The 24,592-nt window shown below is 49.4% G+C and overlaps 1 protein-coding gene across 24 annotated transcripts in view; it reads right to left on the reverse strand.

Annotated features, from left to right (window-relative positions):
* Positions 1-24,592, reverse strand: part of POF1B (POF1B actin binding protein) — a 114,240-nt gene that overhangs the window by 64,272 nt on the left and 25,376 nt on the right. For 16 of the 24 annotated variants that reach the window (XR_016308821.1, XM_089664120.1, XM_089664116.1 and 13 more), the window contains exon 2: positions 1,816-1,887. The exons of 2 other annotated variants lie outside the window; for them this stretch is intronic. Coding sequence is in view for 21 of the 22 variants with exons in the window: in XM_089664120.1 (XP_089520246.1) it covers positions 1,816-1,887 (72 nt within the window). In the remaining variant the exon portion in view is untranslated. The remainder of the gene's footprint in view (positions 1-1,815; positions 1,888-24,592) is intronic. 6 more of the 24 variants (XM_089664127.1, XM_089664123.1, XM_089664115.1 and 3 more) reach the window with 1 other exon arrangement.

Consider the following 24,592-nt stretch of genomic DNA (forward strand, 5'->3'; position numbering starts at 1 on the left):
AAGCCAGTACAAACACATATATCCCATAATAGTTTGCTCCCAAGCAAGACACTCAATAGAACAATGGGATGCAGCCGCATTGCAGTGAACAATGAACACCCCCCCACCCCAATATTAGAACATTCCACCCAGTACCCCTAACAGGTACAGGGTGACTTACACATAATAGGGATATGGGGAGCTGAGACAGGGGTCCCCCCACCCCCAAAAGTCACTCCCGTCACAGCCATGTAATACTAAAGCCGGCCATACGTAGATCGAAATTTGGACGGTTCAGCAGAGATCGGACGAATTTCCATCCATGTATGGGCAGGCTACCGACTTCTGTACAACCACCATAAGACCGTACATATCAGCACGACTACCTCGTGTATCCAGGTGGATTATATCGCGGTTTTATTTCAGGGCTTTTATTTTGGTGGTAAATACAGTAGCAATAGATATCTCCTGATTTTTAATAATAAAAAGAGAAAATAGTTAAAAAGTATCATTTTGAAAACTGCAGCTGTAAATGTTCTGCTTCTACTAGAACCTACTAAAGAAATTCTCCTTCTCCTGATGATTGCAGAAATCCCACGTATGTGGATGTTGTTCGTGGTTTGCACCCGTTGTACGGCCAGAGGCAATAGAGCACATTCTGCTTTTTAATCCTGCTTAAAACATACCGACCCGGATATTCGGTCCTATCTCTGACACTGACCGAGATCAAACCCAAATCGATTTTTTTTTTATGTATTTATTTTGTTACACACACTTTTTTTTGGTTCACATTTTTCCTCTTTTAATACACAGAATGAGATATGATGTATGAATACAGAGCCAATAGATCAATACACAGGGCGGGACCCAATGTATCAATACACAGGACGGGAGCCAATGTATCAATACACAGGACTGGAACCAATGTATCAATACACAGGATGAGATATGATGTATGAATACAGAGCCAATGGATCAATACACAGGACGGGAGCCAATGTATCAATACACAGGACGGGAGCCAATGTATCAATACACAGGACGGGAGCCAATGGATCAATACACAGGATGGGAGCCAATGGATCAATACACGGGATGAGATATGATGTATCAATACACAGGATGAGATATGATGTATCAATACACAGGTCGGGACCCAATGTATCAATACACAGGACGGGACCCAATGTATCAATACACAGGATGGGAGCCAATGGATCAATACACAGGACGGGACCCAATGTATCAATACACAGGATGGGAGCCAATGGATCAATACACAGGATGGGAGCCAATGGATCAATACACAGGACGGGAGCCAATGGATCAATATACAGGACGGGAGCCAATGGATCAATATACAGGACGGGAGCCAATGGATCAATACACAGGATGGGAGCCAATGTATCAATACACAGGATGGGAGCCAATGTATCAATACACAGGACAGGAGCCAATGGATCAATACACAGGACGGGAACCAATGGATCAATACACAGGACGGGACCCAATGTATCAATACAGAGGATGGGAAACAATGGATCAATACACAGGACGGGACCCGATGGATCAATACAGAGGATAAGACCCGATGGATCAATACACAGGATGAATCAATACATTGGGCTTCATCTTTTCTATTGATACATTGTCTATCTTCCTGGTATTTATCATCAATACACAGGAGAAGACCGGAGATCGGATCCCGCCCGTCCTCGGAGCGGAGTTTCGGATGAGATGACGGAACGATGAAGACAGAAGACGATTTTTATGTCGTTCCGGGAATCTGTCGATCACAATACCAGGAATATCGGAATCGATATATTTCTAGATTACCTGCTCGTTGTTCTGGACGATGTATCTTCGGATGGTTCCCTGTGTGTACGGCCCGGGAGACTGAACTTCCTGCTGAAAAACAACATTCTGTTAATACCTTCGCCTAAAAATCGATCTAAAACAACGAAATACGACATAGAAAGGAACACGCCGCCCCAAGGCGCGATTCTCTAGGTGAGGACGCAAAGATGGGTGTAGCCAAGTGGTGGACTCCGCCAGTCCCTGACTACGGCTTGGATTCTCCATCAGTGATCTGTTATAATTGGAGGTGGATGGGGGGGGGGGATTGGGGCCAAAAAAGACCCCCAAAAATGACTAATGTATGGGCAGCTCTGGCGTGATTTGTCTCTAGTTTTGATTCTTCTGCTAGAAATCTTCATCTGAATTCAGGTCCTAGCCCCTCCCCTCCCCAACTACCCCCCAATACTCTGATCTGGTCCTTCATTGGCTAGCACAGGGCATTGTTGGAGCTCGGAGCGCATGCACACTGGAAGAAGACGCTCGATGTGCCCGGAGCCAATGAATGAATGCTGCTTCTGAGTGCCGACAACGCATATGGGATGAGCCAAGTGTGGGGGATGGGGGGGCTGTATGTGGTTGTCAGCACTCAGCATTGTTGGAGCTCAGAACACTTGTGTACTGGAGGAAAAATTCCGACAGGGTCTGAGCCAATGAATGAATGCTTCTGAGTGCCGACAACGCTTATGGGATGAGCCAAGTGTGTGTGTGTGTGTGGGGGGGGGGCTGTATGTGGTTGTCAGCATTGTTGGAGCTCAGAGCACTTGCACAGTGGAGGAAAAAGTCCGATGTGCCAGCGGAGCCAGTGAATGAATGGAAGTTTGAGTGCTGACAACGCATATGGGATGAGCCAAGTGTGTGTGTGTGGGGGGGGGGGGGCTGTATGTGGTTGTCAGCACTCAGCATTTTTGGAGCTGAGAACACATGTGTACTGGAGGAAAAATTCCGACAGGCTCACAGCTAACGAATAAATGCTTCTGACTGCCGACAACGCTTATGGGATGAGCTAAGTGTGTGTGTTGGGGGGGGGGGGGGGGCTGTATGTGGTTGTCAGATTTGTTGGAGCCCAGGGCACTTACACACTAGAAGAAAAAGTTTGACATACCCGGAGGCAATGAATGGAAGTTTCCGAGTGCTGACAACGCTTATGTGATGAGCCAAGTGTGGGGGGAGGGGGGCTATATGTGGTTGTCAGCACTAAGCATTGTTGGAGCGCACAGAACTTGTGTACTGGAGGATAAATTCCGACAGGGTCAAAGCCAATGAATGAAAGCTTCCGGGTGCCGACAACACTTATGGGATGAGCCAAGTGAATAAAAGATAGGTAGCGTTGTCGGCCCGGATATCAGGTTCTAATCAGGGAGAAGGAAGGATTCTGGAGGCGATTTCTCTGCTTTACAGATAAGCAGACTGCCAGTGTGAATGAATGATGGAACAAAATGTCACTTTAAGAGTTCCCTTCACTGAAACTAGGGGGCCAAGCCCAACCCCTGAAAAACAACCCCACACCATAATCCCCCGTCCACCAAACTTTACAATTGGCACAATGCAGTTAGGAAAGTACCGTTCTCCTGGCCACCGCCACACCCAGACACGTCCATCTGATTGCCAGAAAGAGAAGCGTGATTGGTCACTCCAGAGAACACATCTCCACTGCTCTAGAGTCCAGTGGCGGCGTGCTTTACACCACGGCATCCGACGCTTTGCATTGCACTTGGTGATGGAAGGCTTGGATGCAGCTGCTCGGCCATGGAAACCCATTCCATGAAGCTCTCTACGCACTGTTGTTGGGCTCATCTGAAGGCCACACCAAGTTTGGAGGTCTTTAGCTATTGACTCTGCAGACAGTTGGTGACTTCTGCGCACTGTGCGCTTCAGCATGCGCTGACCCCGCCCTGTCATGTGACGTGGCCTACCACTTGGTGGCTGAGTTGCTGTTGTTCCCAGTTGCTTCCACTTTGTTATAATCCCACTAACAGTTGAGCGTGGAATATTTAGTAGCCAGGAAATGTCACGGATGGACTTACTGCACAGGTGGCCACCTATCACGGGACCACGCTTGGAGTCACTGAGCTCCTGAGAGCGACCCATTCTTTCACCAATGTTTGTAGAAGCCGTCTGCATGCCTAGGGGCTTGATTGTATACACCTGTGTCCATGGAGGGGATTGGAACACCTGAATCACATGATATGGAGGGGATTGGAACACCTTAATCACATGATTGGGAGGGGATTGGAACACCTGAATCACATGATTGGGAGGGGACAGGAACCCCTGAATCACATGATTGGGAGGTGACAGGAACCCCTGAATTACATGATATGGAGGGGACTGGAACCCCTGAATCACATGATATGGAGGGGACTGGAACCCCTGAATCACATGATATGGAGGGGACTGGAACCCCTGAATCACATGATATGGAGGGGATTGGAACCCCTGAATCACATGATATGGAGGGGATTGGAACCCCTGGATCACATGAAATGGAGGGGATTGGAACCCCTGAATCACATGATATGGAGGGGATTGGAACACCTGAATCACATGATATGGAAGGGATTGGAAGAACTGAATCACATGATATGGAGCGGACTGGAACACCTGAATCACATGATATGGAGGGGATTGGAACACCTAAATCACATGATTTGGGGGGCGGGGACAATACATTTGGCAATATAGTATATATACACATCCAGTTAATTTTTTATTATATTCTTTATATTGATAATACTTTATCATATATTTATGTATTTTTTACACGCACTCCTGGAGAAGGTCTGATTTAAAGTGACATCGGGGGGAGTGACAAGTTATTTTATCTAGCTGGTGAACTCCAACAAATTCCCATATGTCAAAAGAAAAGTCCTTTCAAACATCCAGCATGGCCGCCCATCCTCTCAGTGATTGAGCCTCATTAGCATTCCTTGCCTTCAATGAAATTCTTGACTTGGAGGTCATTGATGATCTCACCCATCAGTTCCCGTGTGCGTCCCGTACCTGGGATAAGAGAAGTGTCATTCTTCCCACATACCGGAGAACAGGAAGCAGCAGGTTGGAGCTTGTCCCTGTGAGGACACCTCTCCATCGCCTGAACATGGTGGACACCTGACCTGACTATACAACTCTGATGGATGCCGCGGGAGGAGGAGAACATGCTCTGGGTCATCTCAGAGGAAAACAAAGAGCGTTTCATTCATTCCATCCATGGAGAGTTCTGGGCAATTACACAAGCAGAAAAATTCCCCGGTGACACCCAACCGACAACCAACCTCCATCTTCACAGCAATTCTGAAGTACTTCCAGCGTCAGGCCTCTGTTGCCAATTGTTGGATGCACAGATGAGGCTATTTGTATGAATGTTTGTAAGAACATCTACCAGTGTATGGCCAGCTTACCATCCACCACATAGACTGAGGCCACCATCCACCACATAGACTAAGGCACATATCAGAGAGTGACAAAACAATTCACCAGCTTGGACATTCCACCCAGATCAGGCTGACCCCCACTGGCAGACATTCACTTTTGGCTGCGAGTCGAACATTCTGTGTCCTCCTGATGTAAATATTTAAGCAGCTTCCCCCTTGCTGTATAGTAGTACTTCCAGTCTCTATTGCCCCATCTATTTTATCAGCTCCCCCTGGACTGTCCAAATCCTCCCAGCCCCCCAGACTGTCCCTTCCTCTTCTGGACATCCCATCCTTCCAGCCTCCCTTAAGGGGTGCAGTCCTCACAGCCTCCCTTGGGCCATGTCATCCTCCCAGCCTCCCCCTGGGATGTTGCATCCTCCAAGCCCCCCTGAGCCATCTTGTTCTCTCGCCTCCACTGGGCCATTCTGTCCTCCAAGCCTTCTCTGAGCTGTCCTGTCCTCCCAACCTCCCATAGGCCACTTTATCTTCCCAGTCTCCTCTGAGCTGTTCTGTCTTCCTAGCCTTCTCTGGGCAGTACTATCCTCCCAGTCCCTTCTGGGTTGCCCCATCCTCCTAGTCCCCCTTGTGTTCAATCCTCCCTGTCTCCCCTGGACTGTCCTGTTTGTTTAGCCTCCCCTGGGCTTTCCCATCTTCCAAATTTCCATTGGCTTGTCTCATCATCTCAGTCTCGCCTGGGTTGTCCCATCATCTCAGTTTTCCCTGGGTTGTTCATCATCTGGGTTGTCCCATCATCTCGGTCTCCCCTGGGTTGTCCCACCATCTCAGTTTTCCCTGGGTTGTTCATCATCTGGGTTGTCCCATCATCTCAGTTTTCCCTGGGTTGTTCATCATCTGGGTTGTCCCATCATCTCGGTCTCCCCTTGGTTGTCCCATCATCTCGGTCTCCCCTGGGTTGTCCATTTCAGTCTCCCCTGGGTTGTCCATCTCAGTCTCCCCTGGGTTGTCCATCTCAGTCTCCCCCGAGCTGTCCTGTTCTTCTAGCATCCCCTGAGCTGTCCCATCGTCCCAGTCTCCCCTGGGCTGTCCCATCCTCCCAGTCTCCCCTGGGCTGTCCCATCCTCCCAGTCTCCCCTGGGCTGTCCCATCCTCCCAGTCTCCCCTGGGCTGTCCCATCCTCCCAGTCTCCCCTGGGCTGTCCCATCCTCCCAGTCTCCCCTGGGCTGTCCCATCCTCCCAGTCTCCCCTGGGCTGTCCCATCCTCCCAGTCTCCCCTAGGTTGTCCCATCCTCCCAGTCTCCCCTAGGTTGTCCCATCCTCCCAGTCTCCCCTGGGTTGTCCCGTTAGCTCAGTCTCCCCTGGGTTGTCCCATCATCTGGGTTGTCCATTATCTTAGTCTCTCCTGGGTTGTCCCATCATCTCAGTTTCCCCTGGGTTGTCCATCATCTGGGTTGTCCCATCACTTCAGTCTCCCCTGGGTTGTCCATCTCAGTCTCCCCTGGGTTGTCCCATTATCTCAGTCTCCCTTGAGCTGTCCTGTTCTTCTTGCCTCCCCTGAGCTGTCCCACCCTCCCAGTCTCCCCTGGGCTGTCCCATCCTCCCAGTTTCCTCTGGGCTGTCCCATCCTCCCAGTTTCCTCTGGGCTGTCCCATCCTTCCAGCCTCCTCTGAACCTTCCTGTCCCCCAGCCTTGTTCCCCCCAGGCAGAGTTGTATTGCTAGAAAGAACTCTACATAAGCAAACTGCAGAGGAATATCAAACCCCATCCCATGCCCGTTGTTGCTGTCAATGCCTTTACCAGTCATGGTGTTTCTCAGAGTATGCATTGGGCACCACTTGCTATAACATATCACATCAGTTTGCACTACAGTGTTCCCTACAGCAAATGTCCCACAAGGCCTCTGACATACAGAGCTATGAGAGTGGCTGGTATCATGAATTCTGCTCATTTTTTCCGCACGTCCAGGATGGAGGACATGGCCACTGCCACACACAGCAGATCAGGCAGGATTAGATTTGAGATCCATTAGCGACTGAGGGACAGAGTCAGTGGAAGTTGGGGGTCCCAGGGGCAGAGTCAGTGGAAGTTAGGGGTCCCAGGGACAGAGTCAGAAGATCCTAATTGGTGCTGTATGTGGTGAGACAACCCTGAGAAGGGAGAACGCCCATGATTTGCGCTGTGGACGGGTAATTATGCAGTTACGGTGTATTTATAGTCCAAACTTGTTTTGGATAACACAGTGAAGGTGAAAATTCCTATTAGTTCCTGTTAGGCCTCACACACACACAACCGCCTGGGGCCACAGGACATACAATTTGGGTGCATTTCCCTCCATACATGCCCCATGGCGGCTGTGTGCATGAGGCCTAATGCTGTCTGTGTCCAATGTAGTTATTACAGATCAATGTGTCAGACCAATGAAAATGAGGAAGATTTAGGACTGTAGGATGGACCATACCATGATGTGGGGACACATGGGGGGCAGTTCATGTAACCATTCTATAGACAATCATCAGACCTGTAGATGGACCATACCATGATGGAACTGGGGACACATGGGGGGCAGTTCATGTAACCATTCCATAGACAATCATCAGACCTGTAGATGGACCATACCATGATAGAACTGGGGACACGGGGGGGCAGTTCATGGAACCATTCCATAGACAATCATCAGACCTGTAGATGGACCATACCATGATGGAATTGGGGACATGGGGGGGGCACTTCATGGAACCGTTCCATAGACAATCATCAGACCTGTAGATGGACCATACCATGATAGAACTGGGGACACATGGGGGGCAGTTCATGGAACCATTCCATAGACAATCATTAGACCTGTAGATAGACCATACCATGATGGAACTGGAGACACATGGGGGGCAGTTCATGGAACCATTCCATAGACAATAATCAGACCTGTAGATGGACCATACCATGATGGAACTGGGGACACAGGGGGGGCAGTTCATGTAACCATATCATAGACAATCATCAGACCTGTAGATAGACCATACCATGATGGAACTGGGGACACATGGGGGGCAGTTCATGGAACCATTCCATAGACAATCATCAGACCTGTAGATGGACCATACCATGATAGAACTGGGGACACGGGGGGGCAGTTCATGGAACCATTCCATAGACAATCATCAGACCTGTAGATGGACCATACCATGATGGAATTGGGGACACGGGGGGGCAGTTCATGGAACCGTTCCATAGACAATCATCAGACCTGTAGATGGACCATACCATGATGGAATTGGGGACACGGGGGGGCACTTCATGGAACCGTTCCATAGACAATCATCAGACCTGTAGATGGACCATACCATGATAGAACTGGGGACACATGGGGGGCAGTTCATGTAACCGTTCCATAGACAATCATCAGACCTGTAGATGGACCATACCATGATGGAACTGGGGACACGGGGGGGCAGTTCATGGAACCATTCCATAGACAATCATCAGACCTGTAGATGGACCATACCATGATGGAACTGGGGACACGGGGGGGCAGTTCATGGAACCATTCCATAGACAATCATTAGACCTGTAGATGGACCATACAATGATAAAACTGGGGACACACGGGGGGGCAGTTCATGGAACCATAGACAATCATCAGACCTGTAGATGGACCATACCATGATGGAACTGGGGGGGCAGTTCATGTAACCGTTCCATAGACAATCATCAGACCTGTAGATGGACCATACCATGATGGAACTGTGGACAGTTCATGGAACCATTCCATAGACAATCATCAGACCTGTAGATGGACCATACCTTGATGGTGACAGAGACGGTCTGAATATCTAATGTGACTCCAATCATCTACACAAGTCTACAGCAATGATAGAGATAATAAATATCTTTTATAGGAAGTGGATTCCATCAGCGGGACGCCGGCAGTTTCCAGTTTGATGGATACACTTTAATATCACCGGCTCCGCCCACCTTCCAGGACGATCGCACTCGCGGGAACATTTTTGATTCTCTTGCGTAAGTTTTCAGCGAGTGTTACATGTCTTATGTCTGTGACGATTTCAGAGTTACACGAGGAGCGAGGTCATACGGGAAAAATGAAACCGATTCCACTTAAAGGAGGACTCTGATCTGGGCCGAGTCATCTGCTGAGGTCTTCTATAGCTTGGTGTGAGATCGTCCTGCCATGAAATCCCTGAATGATCCCCAACGTAGGGAGCTCCCACCACTCCTGTGTTCTACACAAAATAACAGGGAGAGCGGGAGGCATTCAGAATGGCTGCAGCAGGAATGCAAAGCCTGAAAAACTGAGCGCAGGAATTCCAAACAAACCTGAGCCATCAATGAAGGTCGACCGATAATAAATCCAGTCTGCACCTTTCTCTCCTTACATCAGAGTCTCTCTTTATATTAGGGTCCCCATCAGACTCCCCATTACATCAGAATCTCCCTTGAATCAAAGTCCTTCCCTACATCAGGGTAGTCCTTACATCAGCTACCCCATCAGGGTCCCCCCTTACATCAGGGTCCCCATCAGACTCCCCCTTCAATCAAAGTCCTTCCCTACATCAGGGTCCACCTTACATCAGCTACCCCATCAGGGTCCCCCCCTTACATCAGGGTCCCCATCAAACTCCCCATTACATCAGAATCCCCCTTGAATAAAAGCCCTTCCCTACGTTAGGGTCCTCCTTACATCAGCTACCCCATAAGGGTCCCCACCCTTACATCGGGGTCCCCATCAGAGTCCCCCGTTACATAAGAATCCCCCTTGAATCAAAGTCCTTCCCTACAACAGGGTCCTCCCTACATAAGCTACGCCATCAGGGTCCCGCCCCCCCCCTTACATCAGGGTCCCCCCTTACATCAGCCTTTGCAGCAAAAGGGGGAGCGGTTGAGGGGGTGGTAAAAATGAGGGGTGGAAACCACTCCCCCCCCCCCCCCAAATCGCAAGTGTAAACAACCTCTGAAGGTTTCAAGAAGAAAAATGTGGTGTGCAAAGTGCTCCGCCTGCCGAACACCTGGAAGCTGGATGTCACTGCCCTGTGTACAGCTTGTAATGTGGGACCAAAATAAGTCCCGGCGCTGTGCAGGCAAAACATCATAAGAAATGCTGAGTCGGAAATTGATGCTAGTGGTCGCAGTAATAACCCCATCCGAAAAATATCAGCACCCTTCCTGTAGGCACTCCTGATCTGTAGACTCATAGCTATATACAGTAGCCGCAGCGCGAGATCATCTAAGGCACTGCTGCCTCTGGCTGCGACCCTCAACAGAATTGGAGTGAGATTTGGTGATGTCATGACTGTGCTGCTCACTGTTCTCCATGCTGGAGGCAAACACGTGCTAGGAATCTTCGTTCCCTTTGTTTTTGCAGGTAGGGAAGCCCAATAAAATGAATAGACTGGCCTACACGCAGCAACACAGATGTGAACCTCCACTTTGGGGTGCTCCCCTCCACACCCCAAACTCCCTCTCTGCTCACCTCTGCACCTCAACCCCCCCTTCTCTGCTCACCTCTATACCGGAACCCCCCATTTGCTCACCTCTGTACCCCAAACTCCCTCTCTGCTCACCTCTGCACCTCAACCCCCCCTTCTCTGCTCACCTCTATACCGGAACCCCATTTGCTCACCTCTGTACCCCAAAGACCCTCTCTGCTCACCTCTGTACCCCAAAACCCCATCTGCTCACCTCTGTACCCCAAACACGCTCACCTCTTTACCCCAAATACCCTCTCTGCTCACCTCTGTACCCTAAACCCCCTACGCTCACCTCTGTACCCCAAAACCCCCTGTCTGCTTACCTCTGTACCCCAAACTCTATGTTCCCCTCTGTACCAGAAACACCCCCCCTCTGCTCACCTCTGTACCCCAAATACACTCTGTTCACCTCTGTACCCCAATCATCCCCTGTCTGCTCACTTCTGTACCCCAGTCTGCTCACCCCTGTACCCCAAAACCCTGTCTACTCACCTCTGTACCCCAAACTCCCTGCTAACCTCTGTACCCCAAACACCCCCTCTCTGCTCACCCCTGTACACCTAACCCCCAGGCTCACCACTGTACCCCAAAGCCCCGTCTGCTCACCTCTGTACCCCAAACCTTCTGCTCACCCCTGTACCCCAAATCCTCTCTGCTCATGTCTGTACCTCTAACCCCCATGCTCACCCCTGTACCCCCAAAACCCTGTCTGCTCATCTCTGTACCCCAAACTCTGCGTGCTCATCTCTGTACCCCAAACTCTGCACTCTCTTCTCATCTCTGTACCCCAAACTCTGCACTCACTGCTCACCTCTGTACTCCAATCCCCCCCCCCCCACACACACACACTAACCTCTGTGCCCCAATACCCTCTCTCTGCTCACCTCTGTACCCCAACCCCCCCCCCCCTTTGGCACACCTTTGTACCCCACTAACTTCTGCAAGCCAACTGGCACCGGGTACAGCCCTATAGAGGGAGGTTGAGTTCCAGACACAGGAAGCCGCCACCCCCTTCCGCTGTTCTTCATTGCATGCACTGCGAGCTCCTGCTGTACATAGACAATCAGCCCTGTAGATGGACCACGATGGTGACACGGATGGGCGGAGTGGGAGCTTAGTCCAGTCTAAGCCTTTCTCAATCAGAATGCCACGGCACCCCTGATGACCCCAGGCGGCACCCCGGTTGAGAAAGGCTGGTGTAGACCACAAGCAACACTTGGGATTCTTTGCCTTCTGGTGCTGCTCACCAGACCAGAGAGGGCAAATCTTCCCAGTGGGGACCAGGGGCGGACTGACCATTTGGAAACTCGGGCACTGCCCGAGGGCCTGGGGTCAGTATGGGGCCCCATGAGATGCCCCTGGTACCTTTTTCATAGGCTTTTTTGAGTTTGGGCAAGGACACAGGGGCCCCATGATCCCCTAATGCCCAGGGGCCCCATGGGTTGTCAGTCCGCCCCTGGTGGGGACACGGACAGCAAAATGAAAACCTTACAGGGGGTCTAATCCTCCGCTCCTGCCAAATACATTCACAAAGCATGGACCACCACGAGGCACCATGATCCACCTCTCTCGGGAATTCTTCAGCTTGGTGCGAGGAGGGGGCCTTGAAGAGGACTGGGGTCTGAGCCGTATAATCAGAATATTGTCGGCGAAAGGAGTGAGACATATCGCAGGGATATGACAAATCCTTCTACAGTGAGATCATCCTATAGGACGGCGGATTCCTGCTCACAATACAATGCATCCAGATGGATCTCTACATAGATAACATCCTATAGAATCAAATGGGCAGCTACTATAGAGAAGGGCCCCTCAACCCTCCCATCATGGAGGAACCCCCAAAAAACAACTTTTAGGTCCAAGGGATCCCCAGACAATGATTATCTCTACATGGACAGTAACTGATACATACAAATAAACAACAGTATAAGAAATGCGGAATCCTTACATCCGACATCCAGAGCCGTCCTATACAACCCCCACAGGAATGAGAATGAAATGTATTTATTTCAGGTACTTATAAAGCGCCATCAATTTACACAGCACTTTACATATATATTGTACATTCACATCAGTCCCCGCCCCCGAGGAGTGTACTAAGGTTCCTAACTCCTGGACAGTGGGAAGAATGTCCCTTACATTGGTGGTCAGTGGGAAGAATGTCCCTTACATTGGTGGTCAGTGGGAAGAAAGTCCCTTACATTGGTGGTCAGTGGGAAGAAAGTCCCTTACATTGGGGGTCAGTGGGAAGAATGTCCCTTACATTGGTGGTCAGTGGGAAGAATGTCCCTTACATTGGGGGTCAGTGGGAAGAATGCCCCTTACATTGGGGGTCAGTGGGAAGAATGTCCCTTACATTGGGGGTCAGTGGGAAGAATGTCCCTTACATTGGGGGTCAGTGGGAAGAATGTCCCTTACATTGGGGGTCAGTGGGAAGAATGTCCCTTACATTGGTGATCAGTGGGAAGAATGCCCCTTACATTGGTGATCAGTGGGAAGAATGTCCCTTACATTGGGGGTCAGTGGGAAGAATGTCCCTTACATTGGGGGTCAGTGGGAAGAATGTCCCTTACATTGGGGGTCAGTGGGGAGAATGCCCCTTACATTGGGGGTCAGTGGGAAGAATGCCCCTTACATTGGGGGTCAGTGGGAAGAATGCCCCTTACATTGGGGGTCAGTGGGAAGAATGTCCCTTACATTGGGGATCAGTGGGAAGAATGTCTGCTCTCTCTGGACCCCGCATTCACTGTATCCGCTCTCCCCGGACCCCGCATTCACTATATCCGCTCTCCCCGGACCCCGCATTCACTATATCCGCTCTCCCCGGACCCCGCATTCACTATATCCGCTCTCCCCGGACCCCGCATTCACTATATCCGCTCTCCCTGGACCCCGCATTCACTGTATCCGCTCTCCCCGGACCCCGCATTCACTATATCCGCTCTCCCCGGACCCCGCATTCACTATATCCGCTCTCCCTGGACCCCGCATTCACTATATCCGCTCTCCCCGGACCCCGCATTCACTATATCTGCTCTCCCTGGACCCTGCATTCACTATATCCGCTCTCCCCGGACCCCGCATTCACTATATCCGCTCTCCCCGGACCCCGCATTCACTATATCCACTCTCCCCGGACCCCGCATTCACTATATCCGCTCTCCCCGGACCCCGCATTCACTATATCCGCTCTCCCCGGACCCCGCATTCGCTATATCCGCTCTCCCCGGACCCCGTATTCACTATATCCGGTCTCCCCGGACCCCGCATTCACTATATCCGCTCTCCCCGGACCCCGCATTCACTATATCCGCTCTCCCCGGACCCCGCATTCACTATATCCGGTCTCCCACAATACACAGAACATGGAAATGCAATTATTTTAGCAAATATAAACTGCTAAATCCCTTTTCTCATCAGCAGTCTATAGCAGTATTTTGACTTCTATCAGTGTCCAGCAGAGCACTGGTTACAGCTTGTAGGAAGAGTTTTTATTCTCCCCGGATTTTCCTATAAGGCTGCATGACCCCTGACCCTCTGTCTGGACAGCGCTGATTGGCCCTGTGCTGATCACATGCACTCTCCCAAGGAAACAAAAACTCTCTAGCAACACAACCAAACTGAGCATGTGCAGCTTGCCCCCACAAGGTTCTGTTCTATCAGAAGATGGATTGGGGACAGTAGAAGAGGGGGAGGATCAGAGAAGATAGGATCAAACAGCCTTTGATGTGAGCCTTTGATGGGAGGTGAGCCCATCGCTCTTCCACAGTCAAATTACCATGTGGATGAAAGGGGAGGGCAGAGTGTGATAGACCTGAAAGTGAAAGGGCAGAAATGTACTGCATCCTACAGGTGCAAGCCATCAGGCGTGCCAGGAGAGTCCCATGACCATGCAGGAGGATAGTGGAGATGAACCATCATGGCTGCCATCCATGAATTTTTTTTCCTTTTTTTTTCACTTTTATATTCCTTTTTCATTTTCTTCTCTAAAATGTGATACTAGGAAGTCTCGGCTCCGGTTCTGCCCCGCGAAGACACGCCGACATGTTAGAACTCTTCCCATCTGTACAGAACGGAAATGTCCTTCTAGTCCAGCACCCAGCTGCCAGGCGACCGGCCGCGACTCTGCAGGAACCCGGACCCCCCCCCCCGCCGGAACCCGGCCCCCCCCCACCATAAACCTTCTCTTCCTACAAAACTCTTTTGTTGACTATGGTAGACGTTCACATAGATCATGGCGCCATTGTTGTGTGTCGGGTCCAAGAGAGCGACCGTTCTCCGGTCATAGCGAGATGGGACTTAATGGTCTTCAAACTACAGAGACTCCCTCAGAGGAGATATTCATCATTTCCATCACAAATCGGAAAAATCATAATAATAGCCAATCAAATCAACCCTTCGGCCAACCGTCCAATCAGAGCCTCTGGTTTATAGACCGGATCCATCCTAAATATAGAACCATTTATCCAACCGTCCAATCAGAGCCTCTGGTTTATAGATCGGATACAGTGAAGGAAATGTGTATTTGCTCCCCGGCTGATGCTGAATGTTCGCCCCTCACACAGAAATGATCGGTCTAACAATGGAATGTTCGCCCCTCACACAGAAACGATCGGTCTAACAATGGAATGTTCGCCCCTCACGCAGAAACGATCGGTCTAACAATGGAATGTTCGCCCCTCACACAGAAACGATCGGTCTAACAATGGAATGTTCGCCCCTCACACAGAAACGATCGGTCTAACAATGGAATGTTCGCCCCTCACACAGAAACGATCGGTCTAACAATGGAATGTTCGCCCCTCACACAGAAACGATCGGTCTAACAATGGAATGTTCGCCCCTCACATTTCTGCTGAATTTGTTGTTGTATTCTGTCTCTCAGTGTTACACCGAACATTCCATTGTTAGACCGATCATTTCTGTGTGAGGGGCGAACATTCCATTGTTAGACCGATCATTTCTGTGTGAGGGGCAAACATTCCATTGTTAGACCGATCGTTTCTGTGTGAGGGGCGAACATTCCATTGTTAGACCGATCGTTTCTGTGTGAGGGGCGAACATTCCATTGTTAGACCGATCGTTTCTGTGTGAGGGGCGAACATTCCATTGTTAGACCGATCGTTTCTGTGTGAGGGGCGAACATTCAGCATCAGGGGGGAGCAAATACACATTTCCTGCACTGTACATCCTAAATATAGAACCATTTATCCAATTGTACACCCAGCTCCTCTGGTTTATAGACCGGATACATTTTCCTACATGACGGCACCCTGCGGGGCAATTATCTGACATTAGTAGTTACTGAATTAAAAGGTCCCCCTCCCCCCCCCCCACAAGGCCGGCAGTATAAAACAACCCATGACCAGGCGGGGTGAGCGCTCTGACGCCCTGTCATTGTATGACGTCACTTATTGTACATTCAGAGGAAGATGTGCAAATCTTCAGGACAACTGCTAAATAAAGCCTTCCTCCCGACCTCCACCCAGAATCCACCTCTCCGCGTCCGCACAATCCCCTGATTCACAGCGGCTAAACGGGCCTGACGACGGCTCAATTCACTATAATTGCAAGTGACAACACTTCCCGCACCTCGTCTCCTCACCTCCCGCACATGGTCCTGGCACGCTCTAAACCCCCCCCGCACGTGATCCCGGCAGCCTGCGAATCCCCCCCGCACGCATTCCCGGCGCGCTCCGAACCCCCCCCCGCACGCGGTCCCGGCCCACGCCTCACCTCCCCCCGCACGCGGTCCCAGCACACGCCTCACCTCCCGCACATGGTCCCGGCACACGCCTCACCTCCAGCACATGGTCCCGGCACACGCCTCACCCCCCGCACGCGGTTCCCGGCACAAGCCTCACCCCCCGCACGCGGTTCCCGGCACAAGCCTCACCCCCCGCACGCGTTCCCAGCCCACGCCTCACCTCCCGCACATAGTCCCGGCACACGCCTCACCTCCCGCACATAGTCCCGGCACACGCCTCACCTCCCGCACATAGTCCCATAGTCCCGGCACACGCCTCACCTCCCGCACGTAGTCCCGGCACACGCCTTACCCCCCGCACGCGGTCCCAGCCCACGCCTCGCCTCCCACACATAGTCCCGGCACACGCCTCACCTCCCGCACATAGTCCCATAGTCCCGGCACACGCCTCACCTCCCGCACGTAGTCCCGGCACACGCCTTACCCCCCGCACGCGGTCCCAGCCCACGCCTCACCTCCCGCACATAGTCCCTGCACACGCCTCACCTCCCGCACATAGTCCCAGCACACGCCTCACCTCCCGCACGTAGTCCCGGCCCACGCCTCACCTCCCGCACGCTGTCCCAGTCCACGCCTCACCTCCCGCACATAGTCCCTGCACACGCCTCACCTCCCGCACATGGTCCCGGCCCACTCCAAACTTCCCGTCATGCACTATAGTTCCTGTCAACATTTTCTGGCTACAATTGCAATTTCTGATCACTACTGAAATCACGTTTTCATTGTCAGCCCTGAGCTGTGCGCTTATCCAATATGAATACATGTAGGTGCTTCCCCTGACACGCATGTGCACAAGCTCTGACAGTGCCAAAGGAAGACCAGTCCCCACCACCGCTCCCTTTCCTGCTGTGACGTCATCCCGCATGTCCAGAGCCACCAAAAGTCTAATACATTGTTACAGGAGACTGACAAAGCAATACCGGAGGTAACATCGGGCCGCTTGTTCTATGAAGTCTTTGCAGCTACTAATGAGTATGCAAAGCAAGTGTAGGATTTGGGTAGATGGAGTGGAGAAGGGCTGGATGGTTGGATCTCCATCTGCGTCCCCCTCTGGGGAGGTTCACTCTCTCTATTGTCCTGGTGACAGGAAGTGAGGGGAAATACAATATCTTAGAGTTGTCACCAATCAGGAATTCCCCCGGCTTTGTAGAGATTTTCTCACTTCCTGTTACACGTCCAGGACAGGAAGTAAAGGGAAATCTCCCAAAAGGTGACACAGAGCGGGGTTTTAGGTTCACACTCCATGCCTTTCAGTTGCTTTTTTTCTGCATCAAAAACGCACAGAAACTAGGTTATACGGTTGTCAGTGTCATCGTTCACATCAGCGCTTGTAGAAAAAAAAAACAGAACTGTACTGGAATGCAGTAAAATGCATCAAAACGCACCAAAATGCACCAAAAACGCACATGTCCCTATTTAACTTGAAGAAAAAGAGGAAAAAATGAACTGGAATGCATAAAAAATGCACGGAACACGCCAAAAACTCTTAAAAAACACGCACATGCAAAAAACGCATCCGGAACGCATCCGGACTGCGTTTCTATAGTGTGAACCAACCCTTAACACCCCTCCCCCTCCTGAGGATTTCCCCCTCTTCCCGGCCAGGCTTTTTTGCGTTACGGCGCTGCGTTACTTTAACTGACAATTCGCGGTCATGCAACGCTGCACCCAAATTACACGTACGTCATTTTTTTCCCACGAATTGAGCTTTCTTTTGGTGGTATTGGGTCGCCTCTGTGTTTTTTACAATTTTGAGAAAAAAACAATATTTTTTACTTTTTGCTATTAAACACGTCCAGTAAACAAATTAAAAAAAAAAAATCAAATTTCATTATAAATTTTGGCCAAAATGTCTCCCGCTCCGCGTCTTCGCTAAAAAAAACCAAAAATCCCGATACGTGTAAATTCATTGGTTTACGTGAAAGTCATAGCATCTACAAATGGCGGTATAGATACGGGGATTTTTTAAAATTTTTTACTAGTAATGGCGGCGATCAGCGACTTAAAGCGGGACTGCGGTGGACATTCTGACACGGGGGGGGGGAATGGGACTGACTTGGTGTCACTGACATCCCCAGTGACACCAATACAATGATCGATGCTAATAAACAGCACTGACACTATACTAATGGCACTAGGCAGGAAGGGGTTAACATCTGGGGCGATCAAAGGGTTAACTGTGTGCTGGGCGTGTTTTACTAGGGGGCTGGGTCTGTGTGCTTCACTGTAATCACACTGATCAGGATGGCTGTGCTGTGCAGTGTGCCAGAGCTGACAGCTGATAAACAAAACAGTCCTCCTCCCCATGGGAGATCCTCAGAAATCACTGGGCGCCAGCGAGTAATCACCGGCCGGCCGGGACCCGGTGATTGACAGCCGCAGCCACGAATACAGATAACAACAACAATATAATGGCAAAGCAAATGACAATGATGATAATAATAAAAAATAAATAATAATAATATAAAAAAATACAATAATATAATAATAATAACAATAATAATTAATAAAAATAATAATCATAATAATAAAAAATTAAAAATAAGAATAAATAAGAATAATAATAAGAATATAAATAATATCATAATAAGTAATAATGATAATAATAACAATTAATAAAAATAATAATAATAAAAAATAACTAATAATAATATAATAAAATACAATATAATAATAATAACAATAATAATTATTAATAATAATAATAATAATAAATAAAAAAATAAGAATAAATAAGAGTAATAATAAGAATATAAATAATATCATAATTAATAAGTAATAGTGATAATATTAATTAATAAAAATAATAATAATAAAAAAAATAATAATATAATAAAATACAATAATAATAATAATAATAATTAATAAAAAAATATAATAATAAAAAAATAACAAAATAAAGAATAATAAATAATAAGAATATAAATAATAATATCATAATTAAGAAGTAATAATGATAATAGTATTAATAAAAATAGTTAAAAAATAATAATAATAATAATAATAAAATACAATAATATAATAATAATAATAATAATTAATAAAAAAAAAAATAATAATAATAATAAAAAAATAAAAAAATAAAGAATAATAAATAATAAGAATATAAATAATAATATCATAATTAATAATAAGTAATAATGATAATAATAAATACAAATTAATAAAATAATAGCAATAAATAATAAAAATATTAATAATAAAAAATAATAATATAAATAATAATTATTATTAATAATAATAAGAAGAATAATACATTTGTGGAGTTGCTGACATCCTCCAGCTATGAATCGATGCGCTGAAATGAACTACCAGAGAGAAGGTTCGGGGAAGTTCTCAGACATTATGTTGTGGAATTCGGCCAGCACCACTTGTCTTTGGCGGAATAAGTAGGCGGAAGTTTATTTACACGTCTTCAGGACATTCCTCATTCCTCAGAGTGCCAACTACACCGTCATATTATGTAGGAAACACATAATTGGCGATCGGCATCTACAGACATTAGACGGCAGACTGACCTGAGCCCGGGATCACATATGTGCGGTGCGGTCAATCGCATGTGATTCGCACAGGATCCGCACTCCTGTGGAAATCACATGCGATTTGTTTGCGGTGTGATTTGAGCCGTACATTCTGTATGTCTCCAATCGCACCGCACCCGCGCATAAAAACGGGCAGGACCCTTTTTCTGGTCCGCACTGGAATCGGATTGCACGGGTACTCACACCCAGGGGCGGACTTACAACCCATGGGGCCCCCAGGAAATAGGGGATCATGGGGCCCCTGTGTCCTTCCCCAAACTCAAAAAAGCCTTTGAAAAAGGTACCAGGGGCATCTCATGGGGCCCCCTACTGACCCCGGGCCCTCGGGCAGTGCCTGAGTTTCCAAATGTTCAGTCCGCCCCTGCTCACACCTATGTGATCCGATTCTGCCCATCGCACTGCGTTTTGCGGACCGATTTCGGAGTGCTGTTAACATACACACCCGCATCGGTTCGCGTGAACGGTATGCGATTCTGATGCGGTGCAGAATTGGCACAGAAAACACTGAGAATTCCGCACGGCGTCAGTGTGAACCCGGCTAAAGCTTCACTTTGCAAAGAATATCCAATCACATGCAAGAAAAATTAAAAGAAAAAACCAAAAAACTAACAAATACTCCTTTAGTCCTCCAGCATGCGGGATGTTTTTACAGCGGCTTTATTTTTCTCCAGCCAGTGAACTCCCCCAACATGTTATCCTATGTGTCTGTGCACACAGGCTTTAACCTCTTGGCGCCGGCCCAACGCAAATGCGCGGCCTCCTGGCGTCTGGGCCTAGAAAAACCCCCCCCAAAAAACGTGCTGAGAGTGCGCACTCCCAGCACACACGTCCGGTACTCACGGAAAGGTCCCGTTCTCCTCTTTCAATTGTGACCTTTCCCGATCATGTGACTGCCGCGGCGGCGTGTCACAGCGGTCACGTGACCCTAAACCCCGCCCCTCCTCCCGGCTTCTGAAACCCGCAGGGGTCTCCAAACTACGGCCCTCCAGGTGTTGAGGAACTTCAAGTCCCATAAGGCCTTCCAAGACTCTGACAGCCACAGGCAGGACTCCCAGAGGCAGAGGCATGATGGGACTTGTAGTACTTAAACAGCTGGAGGGCCACCGTTTGAAGACCCCTGCCTTAAAGGGTCGGAAGGCGCAGGCACCAAGGGGTTAATCAGCATTTTTTGGCTGGAACCCCCCCCCCCCCCCCCACAAGACTAGTGGGTTTCTAGGAGTTTTTTTAGCTATTAAAAATGCTGTAACGCTGAAAAACGCGGCAAACCAACATTTTTAGACTTTATTTGAGCAAAAAAAACGCAAACGCGCAAAAACTCATGTTTTTAACGTGACTTTACACAGCTAACGCGACCAGGATTATTAAAATGCATTAGGGGGTTTCAAATCGCAGGTCGAATAGTCGCGATTTGAATACGCAGTGTGAAAACGCGCAATCGCGTTTGGAGGTGCCATTCATTTCAATGGCACACCTGACAACGTGGGGTGCTTTTTGCCGCGATCATGGCAAACAAAATGCGCCACGATTGCGACAACAAAATTGCAGGGTGTGAGACGGCCAACGAAAGTTCTAGAACCATCTCTGTGCGTGGCGCGTCCTGCGGTTTTATTTGCGCGTTTGTCGCTCTTTCCCGCGATCTTCCTCCTGTACGAGTATACGGTATAGTAGAGTCATCCTGGGCTCATCCCGCAGACAACGCACCTTCCATGCAAGAGGTTTTATGAGCCCCCTGGGGTCACCAGCACCCGGACCCGCCCACATTCCAGACTTCGGCCTATAATAGAGTACAATGGTGGTACACCCCCTCCCCCACACAGAACATTCCAGCCAGGCAGGTCATAAACTGCCCATTCTGATGGGCCCCCATCCATTCTCCTGTACATACGGGGCCCTTCTGTCTCCTGGTGTACGCTTTGAAGATTTATCTCTGCCAATGTATCATTATTGACCAACAGGATAACAAAGACAAATATATAGTAATGAATGGTAACAATGTATCAAACCTTCACTTCACAGCACAGTCAGCCCGGGTTCACACTGATGCCATGCGGAATTCACAGCGTTTTCAGTGCAAATTCCGCACCGCATCAGAATCGCACCCCGTTCATGCCAACCGCTGCGGGCGTGTATGTTAAGTAAACAACACCCCAAAAGCGGTCTGCAAAACGAATACCCGTGCAATCCGATCCTAGTGCGGACCCAAAAAAGGGTCCTGCGTGTTTTTGGTGCGATTAGAGCCATACAAAATGTTCGACTCCGACCACACACAAATCGCATGTGATTCACGCAGGAAGGCGGTGCGGTGCCTGTGCGCATCACATGCGATATACCGCACCGCATGTATGTGGACCCGGACTACTGTGTGTGTGTGGGGGGGGGTTTGCACAAAATTGCGCACTTTTTCGACACCAAAGCCCCATTCGCACCCGAAAGTAGCAGGAATACACGTTCCCGCTTGTGTTTTACGTGCAATTTTTAACGTGATAAACACGCACCGCGCCCGCAGAATCCCATTCACTTGGCTGGGCTGCGCTACATGTGACAAACGCCCCAAAGCAGTCACATCAGGCATTTATGTGCTGCGTGTTTGTAGCATGACAAACGCACGTCATAACATGCATCTGCTACCCGCGCTTGGGGTACCGGTAAGGCCCGGTTCACACTATTGCGGTCGCAGCGATTCCCGCAGCCACAACCACCCGCAGTAAAAATGGCCTGCTGATTGAAAACGTGCGTGTCCGCCATTCCTTCTTAAACAAGCACTGGCAAGTGCAGGAAACACAGGGAAATCGCATGGAGGGGGGTTGCACAAAATTGCGCACTTTCCCAACACCAAAGCTCCATTCACACCCGAAAGTAGCAGGAATACACCTTTCCGCTTCTGTTTTACGTGCAATTTTTAACATGCTAAACACGCATCGCGCCCACAGAATCCCGTTCACTTGGCTGGGCTACACGTGACAAACGCCCCAAAGCAGTCACATCAGGCATTTATGCATTGCGTGTTTGTAGCATGACAAATGCACGGCATAACACGCGCCTGCTACCCGCGCTTGGGGTGCCATTAAGACCCGGTTCACACTGTTGTGGTCGCAGCGATTCCAGCAGCCGCAGCCACCCGCAGTCAAAATGCGCTGCTGTTTAAAAATCTGCGTGTCCGCCATTCCTTCTTAATGGCACCCACAAGAATCTAAGAATGCATTGGAGGGTGCGAGAACCGCAGGGAAATCGCATGGGGGGGGGTTGCACAAAATTGCGCACTTTCCCGACACCAAAGCCCCATTCGCACCTGAGAGTAGCAGGAACACGCGTTCCCACTTGTGGTTTACGTGCAAGTTTTAACGCGATAAACACGCACCGCGCCCGCAGAATCCCGTTCACGTGGCTGGGCTGCTCTACACGTGACAAACGCCCCAAAGCAGTCACGGAGTATCAGGCATTTATGCGTTGCGTGTTTGTAGCACGACAAACACACGGCATAACACGCGTCTGCTACCCGCGTGGGGTGCCATTAGGGCCCGGTTCACACTATTGCGGTCTCTGCGATTCCCGCAGCCGCAACCAACTGCAGTCAAAATGCGCCGCTGTCTAGAAACATGCGTGTTCACTATTCTCTTTTAAACAGGGGCAGGAAACGCAGGCAAAACGCATGGGGGGGTTGCACAGAATTGCGCACTTTCCCGACACCGAAGCCCCATTCGCACCTGAGTGTAGCAGGAACACGCGTTCCCACTTGCGTTTTGCGTGCAATTTTTAACATGCTAAACACACATCGCGCCCACAGAATCCCGTTAAAAACGTTAATGTCTGCCATTCCTTCTTAATGGCACCCCCAAGCATCTAAAAATTCAATTGGCCAGTGCGGGAACTGCGGGGAAATTGCGCGGTGCAAAGCACATTTTTGGGCAGCACAGCGGCTGAATGGTTAGCTCGCCCAGTAATTGGGTCGTGGGTTCAAATCCCAACCGGGGCACCACCTGCCTGGAGTTTGCATGTTCTCCCTGTGCAGGTTTCCTCCCACGCTCCAAAGACATGCTGGTAGGATAATTGGCTTGTCTAGATTGGCCCTAGTATGTGTATGTATGAATGTGAGTTAGGGACCTTAGATTGTACGCCCCTTGAGGGGCTAAATGGTCAGCACTTCCACCTGGCAGTACTCGGGTCGTTGGTTCAAATCCCAGCCATGGCACCCCCTGCCTGGAGTTTGCATGTTCTTCCTGTGCCTGTGTGGGTTTCCTCCCACACTCCAAAGACATGCTGGTAGGTGAATCGGCTCCTGTCTAGATTGTCCCTAGTATGTGTATGTATGAATGTGAGTTAAGGACCTTAGATTGTACGCTCCTCGGGGGCGGGGCCTGATGTGAATGTACAATATATATGTAAATCGCTGCGCAAACTGACAGCGCTCTAGAAGTCCCTGAAATAAATAAATAATATATAATTTTTGTGCGTTTTGTCGCGCATTCAAGGTGTGAACGCAGCTTCATAGAAACTCGCCGCCCTGTAACAGACGCAGCGGTGCCATTAATTGTTCGTGGCACGTCCACCCATCTGCAAAATCGCACCACGCGTCTCAGCGTGGTGTATTTTAGG

This window comes from Staurois parvus, unplaced genomic scaffold, assembly GCF_062004578.1.
Source record: "Staurois parvus isolate SC_StPar_1 unplaced genomic scaffold, SC_StPar_1.0 ptg001841l, whole genome shotgun sequence".
NCBI classification, from domain to species: domain Eukaryota; kingdom Metazoa; phylum Chordata; class Amphibia; order Anura; family Ranidae; genus Staurois; species Staurois parvus.